Below are 21,431 nucleotides of genomic sequence, written 5' to 3'. Positions count from 1 at the left end.
TGACTGCCTTGTATGAGTTTTTTTTTTTTTTTACATTTGTACCCCGCGCTTTCCCACTCATGGCAGGCTCAATGCAGCAGGCAATGGAGGGTTAAATGACTTGCCCAGAGTCACAATGAGCTGCCTGTGCCAGGAATCGAACTCAGTTCTTCAGTTCCCCAGGACCAAAGTCCACCACCCTAACCACTAGGCCACTCCTCCACTGTTGGCAGGCCCCCAAGGTAAGGAGGTGCTAACATTATTCAGTGGATATGCTGACATACACACAATACATGTATGTCCCTATACTGTTCTAGGCAGGTGACCATTAGGGTTGTCAGATGGATTCAGAGTTGCCTGACTGGGGTTGATCCAGTTCTGGCTTGACTCCATTGCACACAGGGACTTGTAGTCTTGCTTTTGTTTGAGAATGTAATGAGGAACACAGAAGTACATGTTGCATGCAATGGGGTAGGCCCAAGGACTGGTGCAACCTTGTCAGGTGAGTCTGGATTCAGTTGGAAACCCTAGTGACCATGGCAAGCCCTTGGGAACATGGCTAAGGAAGTCCATTGTGCACCCACGGATCTTTGCAGCATAATCTCATTGTCGCATCTTACTTACACATCCATATGGACTGCATGAGATGCTCATGCTTTAGTGTTATCAGAATCTCCCTTTAGACATGCATTTGGACATATCTTTCAAAATGTTTAAAATGGTACTGCAGACTTAGGGGCCCTTTTACCAAACAGCAGTAAAAAGTGGCCGCGTGATAAGGCCATTTTTACTACTGGGGTAAAATGGATGATTTTCTTCTTTTTTTTTATTATTATTAATGGCCAAGCATTAATTTTACCATTAGTGCATGAGACCCTACTGCCACCCATTATGTAGGGATTAAGGGCTCACACACTAGGCACACACTAATTGGTTAGCGTGTAGCAATGTAGCTGTACTAACCAATTAGCACAGAACTTGCCCACAGACATGCCCCCTGCACCAAAATTACCTGAGCGTGCCCTGCGGTACATAATTTTTTGCTGCAGTAAGCATGCATTAGTGCTTACAGCAGCTTTATAAAAGGAACCCTTACTATCTTGCTCAGGCATTCCCTCTTAGCTAGCTCCTTCTTATTCTAGTGCCCTCTGGTCATGATCAGTGGTGGTCTTGGGCAGCAGCCCTGCAGCCCTATATCAGTCGCTGTCTTGTTTGGTAGCTCACTACCCTACCCTTCCTTTTGTGTCTTATTAAGTTCATCCATTATTCTCTTTACTCTTTGTTACTCCTAATTCCTATATGCTTATATTTACAATTGTAGCCTAGGCTTTCTCATGTACCTTTCCGTGCTTTTTAAATTCCTTTACTTGTTCACCTAATGTAAACTAGGGATGGGTTGTCAATGCATGTCATTAAACAAAATAAAAAGATTGGAAAAAAACAGACATGTGCTTTTTCATTCACTGATAATATTGTGCACTGTTTGCAAACAAGATGCACTCTTCCTAAAGAATGCACAGTTTGCAAAGAATGTGCACTTCTTTTTCTGATAGTGCATGCATGTGTGCACTAATAGGAAAAGAATGTACACTCTTTGCAAATAGGGGGGGGGGGGGGGGGCAATTCTATCTATAGCACCAAAAGTTAGGTGCCAAAGCTCTTTGCTGAGTCCCTACTCCCTGTTCTATACAGAGTGCTTGACATTTATAGAATAGATGCTCAGCATGCGAGTCGCACCTAACTGTGAGCACGGGACTTACACCAAACAGAAGCTGGTGTAATTCCCACACCCAAAATTAGGCACAGGTGACCCTTATTGTGTAATACTATATCTAACTTCCTGGACCCCCCCCCCCTGACCTGCCCATGCCCCTCCCATGGGCACATCCCCATTTGAGATGTGTGCGAGAACAGTTGGGCGCAATTGTTAGAGAAGTATGTGGATCTTATTTATTTATTTTTAAAGTTTATATTCCACGCTATCTAAAAATTCTAGGTGAATTACAACTCACATTCATAAAAATCATGTCAACAGATTGCAAACTTACATACACAACAATGACTGAACAAGCCACAAAACAATACAAATAGAAATAATTCCACTAAGCCTGTTTTATCCAATCTTCACACTTCAAGCTCTGTATCAGAAGATAATTTATACATCAATAGATTTAAGCAGATTCATTCAAACTTTCACCAAATACCTGCTAAAAATAAAATTGATTTAAAAGCAGTTTTAAACTCCTTTAGACTTCTTAAGGAACCAATATGAGCTGGCAGTTCATTCCAAAGTTTAGGACCTGCACCATAAAAGATAGATGTTCTATATTCTTCCAGGTATATTACACAAAATGAGGAAACATCAAGTATATTCACCAAGGATGACAGCAAAGTATGAGAAGGCCGATATAAATGTAAATTTGATGAAATCACTACTGAGATCTTATCCATCAACACCTTAAGTACAAGCATCAGAATTTTATGATGTATTTGAAATTCTATTTTGGGGGATGGGATCAAAGCAGTTTACATATTATATACAGGTACTTATTTTGTACCTGGGACAATGGAGGGTTAAGTGGCTTGCCCAGGGTCACAAGGAGTTATAGTGAGAATTGAACCCAGTTCCTCTGAACTAACCATTAGGCCATTCCACTCCCGTTATGCCCCTCCTCCACTGGCAACCAATCTTGGACTACGCATAACCCCTAATTGGTTTCAATTAGTGTCTGTTAATGGCACTAATTGATTATCAACAATTAGCAACAATTAATTTCAAATTCCAGTGGCCAGCTCTGGCAACCTATATAGAATCCAGGGGATAGCGTGTTGTGTGCGCTCTTCCTAAAGAGTGTATCCTCTTTGCAAATCATATGCACTATTGATGACATTCATCTCAGAATGAAAAAAAAAGGAAAAAATGAGCAAAGCTAACATTGCTATAAATGACAAGAAAAATGAAATGAAACAAAAATTGTCTGGCTGCCCATTTCTGTTCTAAACCATATAGATATTTTCCCTTGATTTGCGATATATCGAATAAAAGTGAATATGTGACTAACAGGTGTATTTTCAAGAGAAGGGATCATGTTTAAAGTATTAACGATTATTTTTAAGACTTTGACCAGTGTCGCTCCTGATAATTTGAAGAAATTTTTGAGACTTTATGAACCATCTCATTTTCTGTGGTCAAGAGGAACTCGGCTATTGGTGCAGCCTTCTTTAGTGTGGATTCGATATGCTGACACTTGAGGGAGTGCCTTCTCCTTGGCTGGTCTGGGCCTAAGGAAAAAAAACTTCCAGGAAGCATTTAGATGTTAACATCTGCTACTTAATTTAAGAGAAGGTTGAAAACCCTTTTGTTTATTCAAGTTTTTCTGGAATAAGAGGGTTTGGGACTCTGATGATACCGTTATATTGGATTCTGTAAAGAAAGATGATTTATTTTAGTTTTTGTTCTTTGCTTTAGATTTGATATATGATTTGTAACATATCACTATTTTGTTTCTTATGTTTTAGGTTTTAGTTTTAGATTTCAGATATGATGTACAGCTCTTCATGAAGCCTGAGGATCTCAGAATGATAAAGCCGAGTACTCTTGACTCCAAATTGCTCAGGAAGGTCTTGCTTTATTTCTATAAAAGATGCATTAGACATTTCCCTAGTCAACACAGTCCAAGACTGCAACACATTCATTTACAAATTTGTGACATCAATATGGAATATTTGATAAATGCATTTGGGGCAAATTACAATAATTTTCCCAGTTGGCATGGGCTCCTTTTACAAAGCTACACTGGCAATTCTGGAGGAGCAAATGCAATGAAGCCCATAGGAACTAAATGGACTTTGTTGCATTTGCTGCACAGGAATCGCTAGCATGGCTTTGTAAAAGGAGCCCATGGTTTGTAGACCATATAGTTTAATGTAGTGCTATGATTCCTATACATTCTCTGCCTCTTAATATGAAGGTAAGCATTCCTAATCTTTCTTGCTTCATGCAAATAATCATCTTTTTTCTACAACCACATCAGTTTGAGTGGCACATGAGCGCCCATCACACAGCATCTGTCACAGAGATTCTATTACCGTGTGTCTGTCACACTTGAAAATTGGAACAAACATTGCAAAACCAACGGTGTTAAAATGTTATGATGTGCTTTTAATGCTGCCTGACAGTGCAATCACAGAAGATTTTTGAAAAATCAAATTATAAACAAACAAGCAGTGTACAAGAAGTATTAGCACATTTTGACACTGAAATGCAAGCTGTGTATTAAAGCACAAAACTTGTCAGCACTTTAAGACAAGCAGGTGAAGAACTGTTTTGCCTGTGTGACACAACATATATTTGGGTACACCAAATCAATGCCTCCCATAACCTCATAGTGCCTGACAAGTACATAAAAGTGATATGACTTAAAGGGGTCCTTTTACTAAGGCACGCTGAAAATGGCTTGTGGTAGTGTAGGCACGAGTTTTGGGTGCACACCAACCCATTTTTGAGCGTGCATGTAAAAAGGTCTTTTTTTGCTGAAAATGGACGTGCGTCAAAATCAAAATTGTCGCTCGTCCATTTTGGGTCTCAGACCTTACCGCCAGCCATTGACCTAGCTGTAAAGAATTCGGGCAGTAATGACCTACGTGCGTCAAATGCCACTTGGCATGCGTCCGTTACACGTGCATGAAAATAAAAACTATTTTTCAGATGCGCATATCGTACGTGCGCCAAAAATGAAATTACCGTAAGAGCCATGCGGTAGTCGGGCGGTAACTCCATTTTGGTGCGCATTGGGCACACTTGGACGCTTACGTAGCTTAGTAAAAGTGCCCCTAAGTGACTGAGACAGACCTACAGTCCTCTCATGACTGAGACACCCGACAGCTTCTCTGTATGATGTGAATAAAAAACAAAGAGAAGGAATATTTGATTTATGATGTTTTTTCACCTTTTACATTCTTTGGGCTCCTTTTTACAAAGTGGCGCTACTGATTAGCGTGCTCTGAGTGTGAAGAAACCAATGGGAATTGAATGGGCTTCTTCGGACTTAGCAGGCCGTTAATCTGTAGCACTGCTAATAGGTAGCGCCACTTTGTAAAAGGAGCCCTTTAATCGAGCACTACTTAATGAAGGGCCCGTTTTACTAAGCCGCGGGCGCCTAAGTACACCCAATGTGTGCAAAATTGGAGTTACCACCTGACTAACATGTGGCTCTTGCGGTAATTTCATTTTTGGTGTGCATCCGATATGCACATCTGAAAAATATTTTTTTATTTTCTGGCACGCATACCGGAAGTGCACCAAGTGGCATCTGACGTGCATAGGTCCTTACCGCCCAAATTGTTTACAGCTAGGTCTATGGCTGGCAGTAAGGTCTCAGTCCCAAAATGGACGCGCGGCAATTTTGATTTTGCCGCATGTCCATTTTCGGCAAAAAAAAGAGGTCTTTTCTACAGGTGCGCTGAAAAATGATTCTGGGCACCCAAAACCCGCGCTTACACTACCACAGGCCATTTTTCAGTGCGCCTTTGTAAAAGGACCCCTTAGTGAGCAATTAGGGGTTCAAAGCAGAAGTACATCTTGTATTAAAAGTTTTGGAATTCTAAAGAGAGATGCACCCACCCAGTTGATATAAATATTTTGGTGAACAGCTCTGAAAACAAGAAAAAAATTATGGCACAGCAAGAAGCAAATGCAATAACATATATTTAATTTTTAAATGACAGATCAATAGTTATGGGTTTAGAGTACTCATGTATACAGATAAGAAAGAATGAATTCATCGGGGTTGACTGTGCGAACGGGACTTAATATTCACCTTATGGTTCGAATAATTTGCTCTAGACGTTTTACATTCATTTTGTTGCGTAGTTCTTCTAGACAGTAAAATGATTCTGTTCTTTGGCACAGCAACTGAAATTTATCATCAGAAGCAGTGCTTTAAAATATTTTAACATATAATAAGAGAAATTACTAATGCGGTAAAAAAAAAAAAAGGATGTACCAAAGTAGGCTGTCATTATGTGTTGTAGAAGTGCCATCAACTGGCCTGAGTAAGATAATGCAAGCTTATAATAATTGCAGGAACTGCAAAATACCTTTCATTTATTTACTAGTACATTTCATGTAGTTGTTGCCTGCTGATTTGGGCTGAAAAATCATAAACTCTCACTTGTAATGATCTGGAGATTTTCCTAAGTTCAGCATTTATTGGTTTTATTGCAATTTAAAAGGCAATTAAACCAAGTCACGTATCTGTAGCAGGTATTCGTAAACAACAGCATACAGGTCCTTACAGCATGGTGACATCTCCAACAGGAAAGCTTTTTCAGTGTAGAAAATGCTAGAAGCTTTTGAGCCATTTTACTACATCCTACCTGCCAGTATCAGGCAGGACCACCTCAATTTATTCATTTTGAGTAGAATACAACTCCTTGTGGAAGTGGGCAGATTTGTTTTTGGATTTTGCTCACACCTTTTCAGTAGTAGTTAATGGTGAGTTGCATTCAGGTACACTGGGTATTTGGATTTTGCTCACACCTTTTCAATAAGTACATTGGGTGTTTCCCTGTCCCTGGAGGGCTCACAATCTAAGTTTGTACCTGAGGCAATGTAGGGTTAAGTGACTTGTCCAAGATCACAAGCAGCAGGAGTGGGCTTTGAACTGGCCACCTCTGCATGTCAAGACCAGTGCTCTAGCCACTAGGCCACTCCTTCGTGAGGACTTAAATACTGCTGATTGTTACAGTTGTCTGGGTCTTGCCACGACCAAGTGGAACCAACATTTCAGCCATCAGTCCTTTTTGGCGCTGAGGACAAATGTTGTCTTCCCCCTTCCCAGAGTTTCAGATTAAGACCTATAGAAATTCCTTCCCCCCTTTAGAGTCAGAACTGTTCTAACAAATTTCCTGCCTCATTTCCCACCAGAATTTAAAATTGTGACCTACAAATTTTCCCCCAGAATTCAAATTTTTGACCAACAGGCTTTCCCGCATCAATTTCCCTGCTTTCCTGAGAAAACCACCCACCTTGAATCCCAACCAATCAGTTCTAACAATCCACTATATAAAGACAAACTGTAGACGTCACAGCATAACCTGACAAAAGCCACAGCATGATGGCTGAAATGTTGTTTCCACTTACTCGGACATGGCAAGACCTTGATAACCGCAACAATCATGATACCAGCTATGGAAGCCTAGAAAAACACTGTATCTTGTGTCTACGGAGATCACTTGCTACAAGTAAGTAATTTGGTTTTCTTCAATGTCAAACAAGATCTCACGGCATGGGATTTCCTATCTACAGGCTGCCTTCAACAGAAAAACAGAGAAAATAATAAGGCAATGCAACAGGCAGACAGCAACAATTTTTTGTGTCAAGTAGCCCTTTTATAAACTGTATCTATCTATCTGCCCATATACATATATATTTGGAAGGCAGACTAGAACAGAAATTAAAAGGGCCTAGGGGGATACAGTTGGATTCTAATCCTCAAATACTGTAGCTTTAGGGGACCTTCACCCATTCTGTCTCTCATGTGCCCCCTGTGTCTTCACCTATTCTCCCTCTCTCACTCTCTCTCTCTCTCTCTCTCTCTCTCTCTCTCTGTACCTCCTGTGCCTTCACCCATTCTCTCTGTGCCCCCCTGTGCCTTCACCCATTTTCTCTCTCTCTCTCTCTCTCCCAAGCAGGAATTGGATCCAATCAGGGAACAAAAAGACAAGACTAAGAGACCTCTTGCAAAGGCAAAGCATGAAAGTTCCAAGGTGCATTTTAAAGGACTTTGCTGATGTCACGACTTGGAATGAGGCTTGGATGCAGGAACACCAGAGCGAGGCTTGGATAATAGGGAAACAGGTAGCAAATACACCAATGTAGGAAAAAGGCAGTCCGGAGAAACCACAGATCCAGATCACTAGAAAAGGTGAGTCCAGACGCAGGGGCACGGCCACAGCCATGACACTTGCACAGAACTTTCAGTTTTTTTCTTCACCACATGGAACCCTATTTGAACTGACCCAATTTCCATTTTGGTTTTAACTTTTTCCATAGAGAATACATTTTTACACATTTTTGTATGGAAACAAATGCTGATTGTTCTCAAATTCACAATTCTGCCTCAACACATCCATACTAATATTCCAGTGTTTTCCAATTTTAAAAATATAAATTTTTAAAGACATTACACATTTTTCTCATATAACACAGTTTAAAATTTCTCAGAACCCTTAGACATCCCTCAGAAAAATTAAAATAACATCCCAGACACCTCCTGTGTCAAGGAATTTCCAAAAGAACCCACCACAGGCTTTACAATCAGTCTGCACCACCACATTGGTTTTTCACCCCTTAAATTTTGTTTAACCAAGCTCACTTCTCAAGATCTCATAACTACCTAAAATACCCAAATAAAATTAACCCCTCAGGTCCCAGCATCAACAGCCCTAAAACACAATTAAAAAAAAAAAATTCCTTGGGTCACCAGACTCCTTACCTTGCTCCTCAATAACTCCTCACATGATTTTCACATGGACTTCCTGCTACTGTGGTTAAAAACTGTGAATTTCATGGAGTCCCAGCCAGGTAGCCTTCAAAATCTAGGCCCTGGCTTCAAAATTGGCTTAGCATTGGCCTTTGTGATGCTTCTGCGCATGCGTGAAAAAACACACATGTGCAGAAACCTGGCCAGGCCTCAACCAGCCATTTTCTTTGATACACCTGGCTGGGAAACATCACTTGCTGGCCGGGCAGCATCGCTGCAAGATGCATAGAGCACAGCCCTACTCCGGAGGCCTCCAGACTTCCTCTGGAGCCCTGATGGGACCCATCACTGGCCACCAATGCTTACTACAGGGCCAGAAAAAGCCTTAAGATTTAGGACCCCCCCCCCCCCCTCTTTAAATGAACCTTTAGGGTTACAATACGGATTGTGCATTCAAATAAAAACATTGTATCAGAAAAGCATCATCCTGTTTTGAGGAAACTTATAAAGGAACTAAATAATTTTTCAATGCCATATGGAAAGCCTTATAAGGTCTCTTATATACACTTCTATTATTAATTATAACCTGTGGAAATTTAAAACAATAAGAAGTACACTTGATAAGATTATAAGCATGAGTCTGAGCCTGATATCTAGGGCGTGTACTATGAAAGACTGCTAATGGAAATTGAGAGAAGGATTTGAAGTTAGCTGTAAATGATTAAAAGTCTACTTGAATACTCAAACTGAGGCACAAGACACACTAAAACTAACCACTTCATTGTCATACTCAAAATATAAATAGTAATATATAAAATCTTAATTTAATAACACTTATTGAAAGAACAATTCTCCAGGGTATCCTTGAATGTCCGAAGGTCATGCAAAGGGGTGTACAAAGGGGCTTGACCTGACCCTTAGGCACGCCCCTTCAGCATGATGCCTGAGGCGTGATTCCTCAGGAACTGGTATCTTCTTGTAGTCCACAGGGTGATATAATCTATATGTGTCCAATCCTCCTCCTGACCGCCAATGAAATAGCAGTGATAAAAAAAGCAGCAATGAAAACTAGCAGTGATTAAAGGTCTCTTTTAAAGTGTCATGTGCAGAAGGTATTTATTTATGACATTTATATCCCACATTATCCCAAACATGTTCGGGTTCAATGTGGCTAATAATAAAGATTTGCAAAAAGTACAACACAATTAGTAATAGCATATGTAGTAATAATGCAATACTCAAACTTCACTACTGTTGAATAACAAGAGTAGTGTTCCAAGCATTCCCGAGAGCTAACAATTACAAGTGTGAGTAAGGCATTTACTAAATAAAAATGCTTTTAACAGATTACAAAATAAGAGGTAATCAGTAATATATCTTAATGCATTAGGCAGAGAATTTCGTATCTTCCTACCTTGATTGGTAAAGCCTGGATTATGAATAGATTTATATTGAAGCTTCTTACAACTTGGATAATGAAGAATGAGATAGTTGGAGTCCCTAGATGTAGGAAAAGCATTTTGTAAAGGCAGTTCTATCAGGTTTTGCATGCAGCAAGGTATTAAACCATACAAAATCTGATAAACAAGTACACAAAGTTTAAAGGTAATCCAAGAAGTTATTGGAAGCCAATGTAATTTAGCCAAGAGAGGAGTTGCCTTAGTATATGAAGTAACTTTTCAAACAAGATGGGCAGCGATGTTCTGTACTAATTGAATTTTCTTGACTAAAGAGTACTTTAAACCTGAGTAAATGGCATTACAATAGTCAGACTTAGAAAGTACTAGTGTTTGGACCAACGAACAGAAGATTGATGGGTCCTTTTATAAAGGCACACTAGCATTTTTAGCACGTGCTAATGATTATCATGCGCTAAACGCTAGAGATCCCTATAGGAGTGCCTCCACAATATATTAAAGACACTGAATATCACCTTAGACATCTGAGGTTCAAATGACAAGTACTCATCAATAGTTATACCTAAGATTTTCATAGTGGAAACTAATGGGCAAGTCATATTATCTATAGTGAAGTTCCTAATAGCCATAGGGATTAGTCAGGATTAGGAACCTGGTTTTGTCTTCTCTCTCGTTTCTACCTCAAATATTGCACCTGACCAAAGTTTCTTGTTTCCTCATGTAGCCCGTACACCGCTCTGCTCTGCCTGTCAGCCAAAATGAGTGGCGTGACCTGGCACAGAGGGTGGATGCCATCAGAGAGATGGTGGGATCAGTCGCTGACTGCATCCACCCCGCTGTGCCACCTCCCGACCCTCCGCAACCTGAGAACTGTAATGTGTTTAATGTCAAAAAGACATGAGAAATGTTATTACAGGGTACAAAACTCTAAAATGAGAACTTACCTAATCTTTAAACGGTAATAACTGTATTTGTTGTCATGAAATGACTATGCCTATCTTCAAACTATAAGAATTGTACCTGTTATCACGAAATGATTATGTCATAACCACACTCTGTAAGCCACTTTGAGCCTGCAAATAGGTGGGAAAATGTGGGATACAAATGCGATAAATAAATAAATAATAAATAAAAGTAATGTCAAAAAGACATAAATGAGAAATGTTACTACAGGGTGTAATGTGTTATGTGTTATGAAGTGTGGGAAATAAAATTGGACGATGCTTATTTACAAAGTCGTTGTATTCTTACTATGTTTGAAAGTTGGATGGGTGATTGTACACGGTGTGAACAGGTGAGATTAAGCTTCGTGTACAGGTTAAACAGTGGCTTCCACAGGACAATTTGTGTTTGACAAGTTAATGACAACTGCGCTGCACTGTTAATACAGATCATTCCATTTGCCACCATAAATTAACTGTTGCCATTTTTTCTGATGCTTGTGTTGAGAGAGCAGATGTGATGGATTTGGAGCTGGAATGCCCTGTATTGCCGCTTCGGCAGTAATGGTTTCAATGTAAAGCATTGGAGGCCATTCAACCAGTCTGGTGGATCATTCCAGGTTTTTACTGTTCTGTGCATTGTTACTCTGGTAACAGTTAATAGTTAACAGTTAATACAGGTGTTTCCATTTCCCACAGTAAAGTGGGATTCTTGAACCAATGTTGCGGGGAAAAAGGTCTTGATGGGCGGTGTGACATGAGATGTGGGTGGAAAAAGCACGGGCAGGGCCCAACAAAAGGCAGGAGGACTTGCAAGTAGCAGGATGAGCGCACTTGAATAGATGAACAGGAAACTGCATGGCAAATCACAGATGTTGTATGAAATGGTACCACAGTGTATAGACACATCCAGTCGAATTGTCAACGGCACATCCTACAATTAAAGAGTCAGAAAACGAGGAGTGTCACAACAGCAGCAATAACAACAACAATAAAGCAGCTCACACAATGGTCATTACAGTTCCTGAATGTAAAATCCATCAATAACAAGTAGAGCATGCAAATCAAATCCCGCTCTATAATGTGATCATCACACAATCCTCCATGAAGGAATAGTGTAATACAGTCAGGTTTACAATGAATATTCATGACACAGATTAGCATGCAGTGGAGGTAGTGCATGGAAATATCGCTCATGGATATTCATTGTGGGTATCCTGAAAACCTGACTACCTGGGGTGCACCCAGGATGTTTGGGAACCACTGGTCTAACACCTACAAGCTGATAAAAATAGCACATGTACGAGCAGTCACCCACGTTTGTCACACTGGACACATTTGTGGTCATCGAGAAGAAATACAATGACCTATTTATCATATTTTGCATATGAGCAGTGGCGTAGGAAGGGGGGCGGTGGGGCGGTCCGCCCCGGGTGCATGCCGCTGGGGGGGTGTCGGCTCCGCTGGTTCCCTGCTTCCTCTGCCCTGGAACAGGTTACTTCCTGTTCCAGGGCAGAGAGAGAGCAGGGAACCAGCGGAGCCGACGCAGCTCCCAGCGACATGTACTCGGGGCGGTTCGGCCCTCCCGCCCATTCCTCGCCGCTTTCCCATGTAAGTACGTGCTCTGGGGGGGGTGCGCTCCGGAGGGGGGAGGGTGCGCTCCGGAGGGTGCGCTCCAGAGGGGGGAGGGTGCGCCGTGCTGCACCCGGGGGGAGGGGTGCGCAGCGGCGACCTGTCCCAGGTGTCAGCTGCCCTCGCTACGGCACTGCATATGAGTTGTGGTCAAAGCCAACAAGCTTGTCTTTCTGGTACGCAATGAACATTTTTGATCTTCAGAGTCCAAAATGCAGCAAAGGTGTTCATTGCAGCTGTAAGCTTACCCCAAAATTGTATGGGGAGGAATGAAAATTAACAGGAAGTAAAACTGATGCAAATAGACCAAAATATATTTCTGTATAGCTTACATGAGAAGTACTATTGTATGATGTTTCTCCTTGTCTGATTCCCCCTCATCGCCTCTGTCCCAATGCCATCAGCAGGAGGTAGGTGGTTTTCCACCACAGGTAGCAATGCTGGATCTATGTCCATCTGAATCCCATGGCATAGCGCAATATTATGAAGAATACAGCATGCCACAATAATCTGCATTACTTTTGGGGGGAGTATACTAGTGCACCACCAAAAACATGTAGGCAGCAGAACCTGCTCTTCAGCACACCAAAGGTACGCTCAATAACATTCCTAGTTCTGATATGCAAGGCATTATAACGTTCCTCCTCAGGTGAACGTGGCACCGGCACTGGTGTCAAAAGCCATGGCTTGCAGCCATATCCGGCATCCCCTACAAAAAAAACAAAAACAATGCACATATGTTCATTATCAATGTTCTACCTATTGCTGGTGTAGCCAGGCCCACCGCTACAACCTTCCGGCTTCTAAAAGTTCAGGAATGGAGAGAGAGTCTTTACTTTTTTTACATCACAACCCATTGCACTCCTCCCCCTGATACATTTGCCCCACTATCCCCCTCAACAATGTCCCTACACCCCTGTTTTTGCGGACATGGAGTGGACATTGCACAGTGGTGCAAACAGTGAAGCTACTCACCCAAAAGCCAGTCTTCACCATATGTGCCATTGGCGAAATTGCGGCCTATGTCTGAGTTGGGCAAAATATATGAGTCATGGCAGCTCCCCAGGAACCTCACAAAAGCGTCCATGATCCTCAGCCTGGCATCACAAATAGCTTGTAAGTTCAAGGAGTAGCCCAACTTCCTGTTGTGGTACTCCAATACTGATTTTGATGGCAGGACCAATGGGACATGAGTGCAATCAATGGCCCCCAAAACATTGGGAAAGCCACCTATACTGAAGAATTGCACCTTTAACTCCTGCAATTCTGCCTCGCTCCACGAGAAGTGGATATAGTCCTTGTGACGTGCAGTTAAGGCATTCAAAACGACTTTTAGATGCCTTCAAAATGTTGATCGCTCCACACTACAGCAAGCTCCAAACAAGTGCTGGAAAGAGCCCGTAGCCAGGAACTGCAATGTGCACTGCAGTTTAACCAGTCCAGACCAGCATGTGATCGCGCGGTGCGGGAATCAATATCACATTTTACCTTGGCATAAAGTTCTAAAATAGCCTCCCTATTCAAACGGCACATATTGACAATCTCCATAAAACACATTTCCTCCAACGAGACCCTTGTGCGATATGCATGCTGATGGTATACACGTTGCTGAGGTAGGGGCCTGAAGACTTGTTGGGGTTCAACCCCCCCCCCCCCTCGCCGGGTCTCCCTCCTGCACTCCTACCTGCACTTCTGCAAGCATGCGATAGCAAGCAAGCACCACTGATATACTACCATCACACATTGCTAAAAAGAAAAGTAAATAAATGCAGTACAAACTGACAAATAACTCTTCCACACCCGGAACAACAAGTGGGCTATAATTTGTCTTCCAGCATTGTACTTCCGGCTCAAGTGTGGGAAGGAAGAGCAAATTAACTTTTTTTTTTTTAGCTCTTATGGAACCTGCTCCACAATAATGCCAGATAGGACCTGGCATTATTCTGCGGCATCATTTTTAGGCCTAACGCCGTTCAACACCTGTGTTCATGAGGCGCTAATTTTCGATCATCCACGAGGAACGCGAAATGACCCTATTTACATGAGATTGACTACATTTACATGTCATCTGCGCAAGTGCCTGGCAAGCTCACAGTTTATGGCGCTAACCCCGTTGATCATCCCAAGTTGGTAAGTGCGTGCGCAAAAACGGTGCTAATGGGCTTTTGCGCTCGCGTTGAATTTTGATCATGGGTTTGTTAGAGTGGTAACCCAAAGGGATGTAATCATGAGGAATTAGAGTGGTATTGAAAGTCTTGGAAATAACTAAATAAACTGACATGAAGGTCTCCCGCCACCACAGGTGCAACCCACTAAGACCAGTAACACTGTGCATTCCTCCACCTACTGCACCCAGGCCCAGATGCACAAAGCTTACCGTGCTATTAATGTTTGCTTTAGACTGGTTCTAGCCAGCCTAAAGCAAATGTTTATGAACCTAATAATACACAAGGGGTTTTCAATGGCTCTAAAGTGTGCCGTTAGCAGCCACCGAAAACCTCATGCAAATGTATTCTAATGAGCTCATTCATAGTCTAATGCATATTCCAGGGATGCACAGCTCCAGAGCAGCCCTAATTTTACAGCTGCTCTGGAGCTGTCGGAGAGGAGCGAAGCACAAACAGGCAACTGCAAAGGCTGCCTGCTTATGTTTCCTACTTCTCACCTCCCGGTGCCACCCCCCCCCCCCAATTTTTCTTAATTTCCTTGGTGGTCCCATGGACCACAACCCCCCCCCCCCCCCTCCGCATCTTGTTTTTTTTCCCGACTCTCCTCCTGCAACACCCCAAATCTTTTTTTAATGCACAGCTCTTGAGCCCAGGCCCAGGCCCAAACCACCCACAGTTGTCCCTCATGCTCAATGCTATGACCGTGATAAAATTTGCATGTCATTAGTGTTGAGCATAAAGGAGCTCATCAGCCATGCTGAGGCGGTAAAACCCAATCTCAGCTTAAGCCCACCCAGTTTTCCCTGCTCCTCCAATCAGTGCACAGCCAGCCTTTGAGTTACGCCATAGCCCCGCAGCCGACAGGAAAGAGCAGCTCTCCAAAATGAATTCTTCTTTCTTTCTCTCCTTCCAGCATCATGGCACCAGTATCGCCCCTCCCCCCGAGCCTTCCAATCCCCCAATAGCGTCAGCGAGAAAGCAGTACACATGCTGTTTTAGACCTGCCCCGAGAAGCCTTTCTTTCTCCTTAAACTTCCTGTTCCCGTGTAGGCGGGAAGTTGTAGGAGAGAGAAGGACTTCCAGGCAGGGACAGGTCTAAAGCAGTGTTTGTACTGTTTTCTCGATGAAGCTGCCGGCGACTCAAGGGATTGGAAGACTAGGGGGAGGGGATGATACTGGGCAGAACGGGGCTGGAGGGAAAGAAAGAACTGGAAGACTCGCGTGCTGTGGCGGCAGCGGGGGCGGGCGGGGTTGCTGGAAGGAGAGCGAGAGAGACGGGGGTGAGACCAGGCGGCAAAGGGTTAAAAAAATAATGAAACCACCGGGGGGACGGGGGAGAGTAAGAGAGAGCTGGAAAAGGAGCAGAAGATGGTTGGGACTAGGGGGTGTGAGGGAAGGGAGAGGGAGCAGAAGATGAATGGAACTATGTGGAGGAGAGAGAGGGAGCAGAAGATGGATGAGACTAGAAGGTGTGGGTGGGGGGAGGGAGAAGAAGCAGAAGATGGATGTGGCTAGGGGTGTGGGGGAAAGGGGAACAGAGCAGAAAATGAGTGGGACTTGGTGATTGAATGGGAAAGGAAGACGACAAGAGGAAAGAGAAGAAATGGAAAAGAATTTAGAAGACTGACACATGGAAAGTGGAAGAAAGTGGGACCAGCCCAATCAGAAAAATAAAGTGCTCAGACAACAAAGGTAGAAAAAAATATATATTTTTTTTTATTTAACATTTTTTTAAAGATTGAGATGTGCCTAATTTGTGAAATGTACATTTTGTAAAATAAATTTTTTAGTTTTGTACTTTGCAGAGTGCAGAAGAAAAAAAATTTCTGTTATTGCCCTACTTTTAGAGACTGGCTTTCTTGGGTGGAGAGATGGGGGATCTCCATTTCAGTTTTTGTCTGAATGGTGTTTTTTTTTGTTTGTGTGAGTGTAATGTTGGTGGTGGGCTCTTCACTGCCTAGAAGAAAAAAGGTATATTTCATCTTTTTGCCCTAGGCAGTGAAGAGCCCACCCCCACCAATAACGTTGGGTTTTGGAGTGGGGATGGTCTCTGCAGTGTTTTATTTTTTAAAATAAAAAAAAACCATAATTAATGTAGGCAGGTTCCTGGGTGGGGGTGGCCTCTGCAGTGCCCAGGACATTAAAAAAAAGGGTTTTATATTTAATGCTGGTGTGCTTCAGGGTGGCGGGGGGTGGGGGGAGATGCATAGCTATGGGATGGATGATGGGGAAGGGAATAGCTGATGCTGGGTTATGTGGGGGGGAGTAGGGTAGAAATGAGAAGGTCTGATGCCGGGCTACAGGGTTGGATGGAGGGGTAGGGAAGCAAAGTTTGAAGGATATCATTTCTGAAATTATACTGTAGGATCCTGTCATGTGTGTTGAGATGTTTGCCATTATAGTAGACTTACGCCTGGTCAAGTTTAAGATGTGGGATAGTGTAAACTATATTTTAAAATATTGGTTTTTCCATATGTTGATGCTGGACATACTACTTAGAAATCCTTCATCAAGTGCATTCTAATGCATTATTTTGTAGCAAGAAACACTACATGTAAGCCACATTGAGCCTGTAAAAATGTGGGATACAAATGTAACAAATAATAATAATACATCCAACAACATAGGTAGCAGAAGCATAATAAAGTTGCCCTTTTACTAAAGCTTAGCACCCCCACAATCCTGGAACAATGTATTCAAATTGTAGTAGCACCTCAATAATAGCAACACAAAATCCCTTTGTTGCCAAGTACTTTGTGATCCTGCAAAGAGGCTTCTTAGAGCCTATATTGCAAACGATAACACCAGTTTCAATAACAGTACCTTTAAAAAGGCAGCAGTGAACATACACAACAGCAATACACATCCCATTGGAAAAGCCAGACAAGTCAGACTCATAGATCCCCAGACTTTATACGGTCTGTGCCAGAGCCGGTGGTGGGAGGCGGGGATAGTGCTGGGCAGACTTATACAGTCTGTGCCAGAGCCGGTGGTTGGGAGGCGGGGATAGTGCTGGGCAGACTTGTACGGTCTGTGCCCTGAAAATGACAGTTACAAATCAAGGTAAGATATACACAAAAACTAGCACATATGAGTTTGTCTTGTTGGGCAGACTGGATGGACCATGCAGGTCTTTTTCTGCCGTCATCTACTATGTTACTCATACCTATATACACAGTGCCCACCCATATTAGCTCTGGGCCCACCCAAAATGTTAGGTCTGGCTATGCCACTGCTTGGCATGCCCCTGTCCCACCCATGTCCCTCCTACATCCATACTCCTCGCGTAGTTAGGCACTATAGAATTTAGGCACTAACATTATAGAATGTAACAGGAAATTAGTGCCAATTAACTCCAATAATCACTGATTAGTGGTTGTTAGTGTCAACACCTTATTAGGTAATTAACTTGTAACAGGTACTACTCTATAACCTATGCACACAAATCTGCACCCAAGGCACATAAATATGCACATGAGATTATAGAATGAGGGGGCAAGCTCCTTCTTTTTTCTACATTCTCAAAAAATATAGTTGTCAGTTAGTGACTGAGATACAACATTCATCGTATTCATCAATTTCACAACATGTAAGTGCTGATGCATACAGTTCTCCATTTTTCAGTGACCCCTTCCCATAATTTATTTGTTACATTTATCAATAGAAATCAAACAAAATAAAACATGGAAAAGAAAATAAGATGATACCTTTTTTTATTGGACATAACTTAATACATTTCTTGATTAGCTTTCGAAGGTTGCCCTTCTTTGTCAGATCCGATCTGACGAAGAAGGGCAACCTTCGAAAGCTAATCAAGAAATGTATTAAGTTATGTCCAATAAAAAAGGTATCATCTTATTTTCTTTTCCATGTTTTATTTTGTTTGATTTCTATTGATAACCTTAAGAGTGGACTAACACGGCTACCACACTCCTCTTTGTTACATTTGTATCCCACATTTTCCCACCTATTTGTAGGCTCAATGTGGCTTACATAGTACCGGAGATGCGTTTGCCGACTCCAGTGTGAACAAATACAAAGTGATGTTGTGGTACAAGAAAGTTCATGTGGCACAGCCACATTAGGGAATCATAGAACAGAAGAGTTGTGTTATGTCCATTGCGTGCTTTAGTTTGGTTGTGTTGCAGAGATCAGGCATTTAAGTTGGATCGGTAGGGTATGCCTTTTCAAACAGGTGAGTTTTGAGTGATTTCCGGAAGTTTAGGTGGTCGTACGTCGTTTTCAATGTTTTTGGTAATGCGTTCCACAGTTGTGTGCTTATGTGGGAAAAACTGGATGCGTAAATTGATTTGTATTTAAGTCCTTTGCAGTTTGGGTACTGCAGATTTAGATAAGTTCGTGTTGATTTGAATGTGTTTCTGATTGGTAAGTCGATCAAGTCTGTCATATATCTCGGGGCTTCGCCGTAGATGATTTTGTGAACCAGGGTGCAGATTTTGAAGGCGATGTGTTCTTTGATTGGGAGCCAGTGTAGTTTTTTGCGGAGTAGTTTTGCACTTTCGAATCGCGTTTTACCAAATATAAACCTAGGTGCCATGTTTTGAGCGGTTTGAAGTTTCTTTAAGGTTTGTTCTTTGCATCCCGTGTAAATTCCATTGCAGTAGTCTACGTGGCTTAGTACCACTGATTGTATCAAGTTGCGAAATGTTTCCCTCGGGAAGAATTGTTTCACGCGTTTGAGTTTCCACATTGAGTGGAACATTGTCTTTGTTGTGGATGCCACTTGGCTCTCTAGCGTTAAGTTACGGTCCATTATAATGCCCAGGATTTTCAGGCTAGTTTCTTCACTTAGGCCCTACTGATATCAGCAACGCCTCCTTTAATAGGTCACAATTATACACAGACTTCACAGTCTTTAAACTTTTATTCTTTCTGCCTCTTGGGTGGGGGGGAAGGGGGGCTTATTGTTCTATAAATGTCAACAAAATACACATTAAACATCTTAATAGACTGAAAGGGGGACAAGCAGAAGCAAAACGTTTAGATAGATAAACAAGGATAACAGGAATTTGGATAGATGAAAAGGGTGATTAAGGGTGAAGAAAAACCCCACATGCTGCGAAAAAGGTACATGCAACCAATTTTTGAGTATGTGTTTTAGACAAGTCCCATTGTAGTATATGCACCGAATATTAACCCTCAGTAAAGTTATCCGTACAAATTCCCTTGTGTACGGCTATTGGGCTAGATTCAGTAAATGGCGCTCAAAATTGTCGTGGAAAAAAACTGGTGCTCAATCCTATTATAGAAAAAGAGCTCAAAGATGATAGCCCATTATAGCATAACATTGACTGCCGATTTCAGCACCCAAATTTGGACACCACCTTCTGGTAGAAATGCCCCGGACCGCCCATGCAGCTCCAATGACCATACCCCCTTTTGGGATTTGGGTGCACCTTGTTATAAAATAGGCCGTATCAAGATATTCACACGAATTCAAATTGGTGTGAATCAGAGTCAATTAGCACCCAATCACTGGCAGTAATTGGCTTATTAGGCAGCATATTTCATTTTTAAAATTTTTTACAAGGATCGGTTGGGGGGGGGGCGCACAACAAGGTTAAATCACCCTCTTGCAAATTAATTCCGCTTAATACAACAATAGCAACCTTTGCGTTATAATGTTTTTTCAAAAGGCCAGAACTATACAGGTCAGCTAGCACTGACACCTGAGGCGGCAGCAATACAGGCCTCCGAACGCCAGAGGTCTCTGCGTCGTTCAGATTGTCTCCCAAGCAGGGCTGTCCATGCTATTGCCTGTACCGTCCGCCTTTACCGCTCCCCAAACTGCTCTCGTTTCAATCCTCTACCCCCCACCCCACCCCCATTTTAGTTGCAATTTTGGTGCGGAGTTTGCAAACAGAAAATAGGGAGCGTGTCTTGTGCTGGCGTTTGTTTTTTTTTCTTTTGTGGCGCTACAGAGGCGAGCCTTGTAGAGTTCTCCTTTCAGGCCGGGGGTCCTGAGCGGGAGTGGCGCGTTGGCTGCCAAAGATGTCGACGAAGAATTTTCGTGTCAGCGACGGCGACTGGATTTGTTCTGACAAAAAGTGAGTGTGGCGGGCTGCTGTTCGTGTAGGCCGGGAGCCCGGGACAGGCGTGCGGGTTGTGCAAGGATGGCAGTTGGAGGAGGAGGGTGGGTTAGAAGCGCTAGGGATCGGCTGCGCATGCTGCAGCCCAGGCCTAGAGGTCGCTCATGACGCCTTTCCCAGTTTTTGTGTTGGATATTTAATTAAGCTAATTATTTTACTTCTATTATGCCATGGAGCGCATTGTTGTGTATATTTTCCCTTCTCTCCACATTCATCACGTATATATCGATGAGAGCACAATGTTTTTCACCATACAGCCAATACGGGCGAGAACGCCTTTAAAACATAAGTAACTAAAATGCCATTGTGTTTTTGGTACTGGTTTTCCCAATTTGATGTCAAAATCTATCATCCCCCATTTGTAGGAAAGGTTTTGCACGGCATGTCTTCATCTTCTGTTTACCCTTCTGTTAGTTCTTCCGGGGAACGTCTCCAAATGGGGTAGTTTTGCGCATACCATAACGGTAATGAGTTTCACGCTTCAGCCAGGATTGAGGAGTATGGTTTTCAGGCTCGTACGTGCTGTTGTCACTCGCAGTTGTACTTGCATGGTGCCAAAGAGAGTTTCTTTTTGGAGCTAATAAGATGTTACATGTACAGGCAACTTTTAATCCAGGCGTGCTTTGAAATGATTTTTAATCATGTCTGTGGCACCCAATGCAATGGGGAAATATTTCTGTATGTTTCTACAATATTG

At 42.4% G+C, this 21,431-nt stretch overlaps 1 protein-coding gene across 3 annotated transcripts in view; it reads left to right on the top strand.

Moving 5' to 3' along the window:
• Positions 1-20,396: 20,396 nt before the first annotated feature.
• The window catches only part of ZRANB2 (zinc finger RANBP2-type containing 2), a 120,075-nt gene continuing 119,040 nt past the window's right edge, over positions 20,397-21,431 (top strand). For 2 of the 3 annotated variants that reach the window (XM_030205465.1, XM_030205464.1), the window contains exon 1: positions 20,398-20,692. In XM_030205465.1, the coding sequence (XP_030061325.1) occupies positions 20,637-20,692 (56 nt within the window). In that variant the 5' untranslated portion in view covers positions 20,398-20,636. Of the gene's footprint in view, positions 20,693-21,431 lie in introns of all 3 variants that reach the window. The other variant, XM_030205463.1, reaches the window with a different exon arrangement.

This window comes from Microcaecilia unicolor, chromosome 6 (genome assembly GCF_901765095.1).
Source record: "Microcaecilia unicolor chromosome 6, aMicUni1.1, whole genome shotgun sequence".
NCBI classification, from domain to species: domain Eukaryota; kingdom Metazoa; phylum Chordata; class Amphibia; order Gymnophiona; family Siphonopidae; genus Microcaecilia; species Microcaecilia unicolor.
Note: the sequence above shows the minus strand (reverse complement) of the source record. Positions and strands in the feature narration are given on the sequence as shown.